The 6,673-nt window shown below is 44.5% G+C and overlaps 1 protein-coding gene across 1 annotated transcript in view; it reads left to right on the plus strand.

The window, feature by feature from the left end:
• Positions 1 to 4,711, plus strand: part of SRD5A2 (steroid 5 alpha-reductase 2) — a 77,391-nt gene extending 72,680 nt beyond the window's left edge. The window contains 3 exon segments of the mRNA XM_038771665.1: positions 243 to 393; positions 3,665 to 3,740; positions 4,428 to 4,711. Of these exon segments, the coding sequence (XP_038627593.1) occupies positions 243 to 393; positions 3,665 to 3,731 (218 nt within the window). The 3' untranslated portion in view covers positions 3,732 to 3,740; positions 4,428 to 4,711.
• Positions 4,712 to 6,673: the final 1,962 nt, after the last annotated feature.

Below are 6,673 nucleotides of genomic sequence, written 5' to 3' on the forward strand. Positions count from 1 at the left end.
TCAGGGAGAGGGCAAGGTTTGGGAGGGAAGACAAGGAGTTCAGTCTTCGACATGTTGAGCTTTAGGTGGTGGGCAGACATCCAGATGGATGCAAACATATAGTGCAAACATATGTACACACCAAACACACATACACACACATGCATACACACAGAATGACCACCTGCATGTTTATTTGAAAGACAAGAGGTTAATTATGTGTTGAAAATTGTCCTATGCATTTCTGTCTCCTTTGAATGTAGGGGGAATGTTCACTTACGTTTCTGGAGCCAACTTTTTGGGGGAGATTGTGGAATGGATGGGTTTTGCCCTTGCAACCTGGTCCCTCCCTGCTTTGGCGTTTGCGTTTTTTACCCTGTGCTTCCTTGGGAACCGTGCTTACCATCATCACAGGTAAAAACACCCTGCCGGAATGTTGTTTTTTGTTTAACGTCTTTTTTCCTCCCTCAAAATGCGATCTTTTAGGTGCACAAAAGCAGGCAGGCACGAAAAATAAGAAAACCTGATTTTATTCATTCAGACTTTTCAGTGTTTTCAAGCTGCAGTACAGTGCTGTGCACACAGTAAGAGCTCAATAAATACGATTGAATGAATGAATAAATGAATGTAGTTGTATGCCAGTAACCTTAAGAGATGTGCAGAAACAATTGAAACAGTCACTTTGAAAATCCGGTAATGCAAAACCCTGGTATTGCAGGGGTTTTCACTGAACCTAGAAAAGTGACACCCAGTATAAAATCATTCATTCATTCAATTGTATTTACGTAGTGAGTGCTTACTGTGTACAAAACACTGTACTAGACACCATCTAAATTCCTCCATGCTTCCTTATCTCCAGAGAGGTGATTGCACAGTCACACCAATGGAAGAGAGGGCACCATCATCAGATAGCCAAATATTCATTCTAGTTATTAGGAAATGATTGCGAAAGAAAATGCTTCAGCGGGGCTCAACATGACAGAAATCTGTCATCAGTCAATCGATCAATCCATGGTATTGAAATCCTCCTGCTCCTATCTCTTCCGGAGATAGGAGCAGGTCTGAGCTGTGCACATGAGGAAATATTTCTCCTTTGCCTCACCTTTTCACCTTGACAACTGACATTTGGAGATCTCAATGCTGCACACATTAGACCCTACCAGGAGACTTTAGCGAAACCTCGAATCAGCAAGCAGCCTTACCCTGCAGCTGCATCGAGGAGGCAGAGAAAGCCACCTGGGCAGGGAAATTTTTAGGTCTAGATTATCTCTAGGATAATCTCTGGGACCCCATCATCTCCAGGGAGATAATTACTTCCTGGAGACAGACAATTACTCTCCCCCCTTCAAAGCCTTACTGAAGGCATATCTTCTCCAAGAGGTCTTCCATGACTAAGCCTTCCTTCCTTCTTCTCCCACTCCCTTCTGCATTGGTCTAACTTCCTCCCTTTATTCATTCCCCCCTTTTCAGCCCCTCAACACTTATGTACATATGTGTAATTTATTTATATTAATGCCTGCCTTCCCCTCTATGCTGTAATCTTGTCGTTGTCAGGGAATGTGTCTGTGTATTGTTATATTGTACTCTCCCAAGCGCTTAGTACAGTGCCCTGCACACAGTAAGCACTCAATAAATACGACTGACTGACTGACTGCCTGACAGGGAGGAGAGTCTGTAGCTTCTCATATTGTTTGAGGTTAATTCTTGAAATCACCACTGTCTTTACCCAAATTTAGAACACCGTAGCCCTGTCCCTTCCCCATTTAATTGGCAGTCCTCTGGGGTTGAAAGAACACAGGCAACTAATAATAATAATAATTATGGTATTTGCTAAGCTCTTACTATGTTTCAGGTACTGTACTAAGCACTAGGGTGCCCATTTTACAACAATAACAATAATAATACTGATGGTATTTGTTAAGCACTTACTATGTGCAAAGCACTGTTCTAAGCACTGTGGAGGTTATAAGGTGATCAGGTTGTCCCACAGGGGGCTCACAGTTTTAATCCCCATTTTACAGATGAGGCAACTGAGACACAGAGAAGTTAAATGACTTGCCCAAGGTCACACAGCTGACAGTTGGTGGAGCCAGGACTTGAACCCATGACCTCTGACTCCAAAGCCCGGGCTCCTTCCACTGAGCGAAGCTGCTTCCCATAACCGATGCCCAGATAATAGTAATAATAATTATAATAATGGTATTTGTTAAGCGCTTACTATGTTTCAAGAACTGGGGTAGATACAAGCTAATCAGGATGGGTCCAGTCCATGTCCCACATTGGGCTTATGGTCTTAATCCCCATTTTACAGATGAAGTAACTGAGGCACAGATAAGTGAAGCCATTTGCCCAAGGTCAACGCAGCCACAAGTGGCGGAGCCAGGATTAGAATCCATGAGCCCATTGCTGGGTAGGGACCGTCTGTAGATGTTGCCAACTTGTACTTCCCAAGCGCTTAGTACAGTGCTCTGCACACAGTAAGTGCTCAGTAAATACGATTGAATGAATGAATGACCTTCTGATTCCTCCAGGCCCGTGCTCTTTCCACTACACCATGCTGCTTCACTGCTTCTAGACTGTGAGCCCACTCTTCTAGACTGTGAGCCCACTGTTGGGTGGGGACTGTCTCTATATGTTGCCAACTTGTACTTCCCAAGCGCTTAGTACAGTGCTCTGCACACAGTAAGCACTCAATAAATACGATTGATTGATTGATTGATTGATTGCTGCACTGCTCCCAGGGGGGTCTCCTGCCGTTATAGCCGAGCTAGTGAAGAGGATCCAGAGAAATGAAATCCATAGGTTGTAAGTCCAAAGCCCATTGCAGCCAATGGTTTCCCCCCACCTCTACTGAATTGCTTTCCTGGCTGCTCCCAGTTGAAGGGTTTTTCCCCGATTGGATTTTGCCTGGTCAACCCAAGGAATCCCATGGCTGGAGTGAAAAGTGGAGCGGCCATTTCCTTGGAAATTGGGACCATTTTAGCAAGAGTACTGAGGAACTTTCCACCTGTCCCGGCAGGTCATCTAGTGATTTGGACAACTTCTTTCCGTTACTATTCAATCAATCAATCAATCAATCAATAGTATTTATTGAGCGCTTACTGTGTGCAGAGCACTGTACTAAGCACTTGGGAAGTACAAGTTGGCAACATATAGAGACAGTCCCTACCCAACAGTGGGCTCACAGTCTAAAAGCTGCAATATGGGCCAAAGGTATTTATTGAGCATTTACCATGTGCAGAGCACTGTACTAAGTGCTTGGGAGAGTACAATACAACAATAAGCAGATACATTCCCTGCCAACAAAGAGCTTACAGTCAAGAGTCGCTTTCAATCTTGAGAAGACACAATTTCCTCAAGTTAAGAAGCAGCATGGCCTAGTTGATTATAATCCTGACCCCACCGCTTACCTGCTGTGTGGCCTTCGGCAAGTCATTTAACTTCTCCGAGCCTCAGTTTCCTCACCTGCAAAATGGGATTCAATACCCGTTCTACCCCCTACTTGACTGTGAACCCCATGTGGGACAGGACAGGGACTATATCCAGCCTGATTAACTTGTATCTACTCCAGCACTTAGAACAGTGCTTGACACATAGTAGGCACTCAACAAATACCATTAAAAAAAGTCTCAGATATCTCCTCTCTCCAGGCTCCAATTTTAAACTTTTTCTTCTTTTGTTTCAGGTTCTATCTCGAGGTCTTTCCAAACTACCCGAAATCCCGGAAAGCCCTGATTCCTTTCATCTTTTAAAAGCAGAAGGTGTGAAAAATGGATTCATCCATTCATTCAATTGTATTTATTGAGCACTTACTGTGAGCAGAGCACTATAATAAGCGCTTGGGAAGTACAAGTCGGCAACATCTAGGGATGGTCCCTACCCAGCAACAGGCTCACAGTCTAGAAGGGGAGACAAACAACAAAACAAAACATGTGGACAGGTGTCAAGTTGACAGAACAAAGAGAAGTAAAAAGCTAGATGCAAATCATTAACAAAATAAATAGAATATTAAATATGTACAAGTAAAATAGAGTAATAAATCTGTACAAACATATATACAGGTGATGTGGGGAGGGAAGGAGGTAGGGCAGGGGGGATGGGGAGGCGGAGGGGAAAAAGGGGGCTCAGTCTGGGAAGGCCTCTTGGAGGAGGTGAACGCTCAGGATGCAAACTTTCAAATCGTGGAACTTTCTTGAGATTTCACAGTTGTTTTGTAAATAGCCTACCTCTGGGGTGGTTGGGTCTGCCACGTTCTTTGTCTCGATGTAGGAACAAATAGTTCTGTCTTTCTTTCTGGACTCCTAATCCTGACATCCAAGGGGGAGCAACAATTTGGGGAGTTTTGCAGTTGGTGCCAAATCATGCGATCATTAACAGTTCCCTTCTCTCTCTCTCTCTCTCCCCACCTGCTGCTCCTCTTTCAACCTGCAATCCTGGATGTGGACCAGTTCCTGAATCTCCCAGACCCTCAAAGGTCTTCCAAGAGTGAAGATGATACTGAGTCACTCCCTTTCCGCTCTGTAGTCACCCTGGGGAGGCCTCCCTGACTTCATTTGCCCTCTCTGGAGAGCAACAGGGCATTTTTTGGGGTGGGGGGTTTTACATAGCAACTTGAGGATTTAATTGCATATTTACTCAACTTCATCTCACAATCAATTCATCAGATTTATCGAGCAGTTATCATGTGCAGAGCATCGTGCTACGTGCTTAGGAGTGTACAATAAAATAGAGCTGGTAGACAAGTTCCCTGCATGCAAGGAGCTTACTATCTAGTCTCATGTTGTATTCTCCCAAGTGCTTGGTATAGTGCTCTGCGCATAGTAAGTGCTCAATAAGTACCACTGATTGATTGATTCATCAACAGATATGTGTCTATCCTTCTGGAATCTTCATTCAGTTAGAGATGATCTCCCTCTGCCCCAGATTTTTCTGGCCTTGATATGGAAGGGTGTCAGTCTTCAAAGATTCCCCAACTATTCTAAGTGACTGGGGGAGGGCAAATGCCATGTGGAGGAAATAATTCATTCAATCATATTTACTGAGCACTTACTGTCTGCAGACCACCGCATTAAGCACTTGGGACAGTACACTATACCAGTAAGCAGATAGATTCCCTGCCCCCAGCGAGCTTACAATCTAGAGACGAGCAATATCTGTCCGGTCTGCACAACCGAGCCACCCCACTGTCAGTTTAGGTAGGTTTCAAGCTGCGACTGTGGTCATGGTCTCTTTTCCCAACACCAACCTTCCTTCTGTTAGTTTACTACAAGATGTTACACTAAATAGTATCTCTCCAAGTTCCCATCCTGCTGTGGGCAGGAGAGATGTCTGCTACATTGTATTCTCCCAATTGCTCAGTACAGCTCCCTGCACACAGTAAGTGCTCAATAAATACGATTGACTAACTGACTGACTGAAGAAAATCTCTGTCCACTGGGACCCCCAAGAGGAGAAGATATCCCCAGTCAATCAGAGTTGTGGATACATCAGACGCTGGCTCCAGCCTGGAGCTGAAGGAGTTTCTGCTGTTGCTGCTGCTGAGAGAGGTGGGCTGGACTTAGAGAAAACCCAGCTGCCCTGGAGCAAACTTTCTTCTGCAGTGTAGAGGCTCCATCATTTCCTGAGTGAAAGTTCTATTCTCTAGACTGTAAGCTCATGTGTGGCAGGACTGCTTATTGTTATATTGTACAGTGCTCTGTATACAGTAAGTGCTCAATAAATATGGCTGACTGACTCTTCCCCTTGATCCACCATCGCTTTCGACGTCTCTGCATTGCTCCTTCCACCTTTGTTCCTCCTCCTGGTTATCCCACTCCTTCCCAGTCAAACCTCCACCCATCAGTCCCGTTATGCATGTCTTTCACTAGAAGAAATCTCAATTTCTCTGACCGCTATCAGAAATCAGCAATATATATTTAGAGAAGCAGCATGGCTCAGTGGAAAAGAGCCCGGGCTTTGGAGTCAGAGGCCATGGGTTCGATTCCCAGCTCCGCCAATTGTCAGCTGTGTGACTTTGGGCAAGTCACTTCACTTCTCTGTGCCTCATTTACCTCATCTGTAAAATGAGGATTAAGACTGTGAGCCCCTCGTGGGACAATCTGATCACCTTGTAACCTCCCCAGCACTTAGAACAGTGCTTTGCACATGGTAAGTGCTTAATAAATGACATTATTATTATTATATATTGGGCCGCCCAATACGTTAGCTGTGCTGCAGCTTCCTTGAAAATAAAATTACCTTCACGTACTCCTACTAAGGTGTTAAATGGTGATTCATGATGCTGCAATGCTGAAGACTGGGCTGTTAAGGCACACACAGAAGACAACCCAAGTTTGACTGACTGATTATGGTATTTATAATGTACTGAATTCAGGGCGAAATGCTGTGGTAGCTACAAATACACAGTTCAGATACAGCCTGACGACTACGAATCCCTTGGCAAAGTCAGCAAAGTCACTTGGACTGACATAAACCAGTGTTAACTACCAGACTAGGAGAAGTTGTAGTAATAACTATATTTACTGATACAATACAAAACACTGTACTCTGTGTTGAGAGAGAAGTTCTGTGAGCCCCATGTGGGGCAGAGACTGTGTCCCACCCGATTTCCTTGTATCTACCCCAGAGCTTAGTACAGTGCCTGACACGTAGTAAGCGCTTAACAAAAAACACAGTTATTAAGTACAGAGGAGGT

This window comes from Tachyglossus aculeatus, chromosome X1, assembly GCF_015852505.1.
Source record: "Tachyglossus aculeatus isolate mTacAcu1 chromosome X1, mTacAcu1.pri, whole genome shotgun sequence".
In the NCBI taxonomy this organism is placed as follows: domain Eukaryota; kingdom Metazoa; phylum Chordata; class Mammalia; order Monotremata; family Tachyglossidae; genus Tachyglossus; species Tachyglossus aculeatus.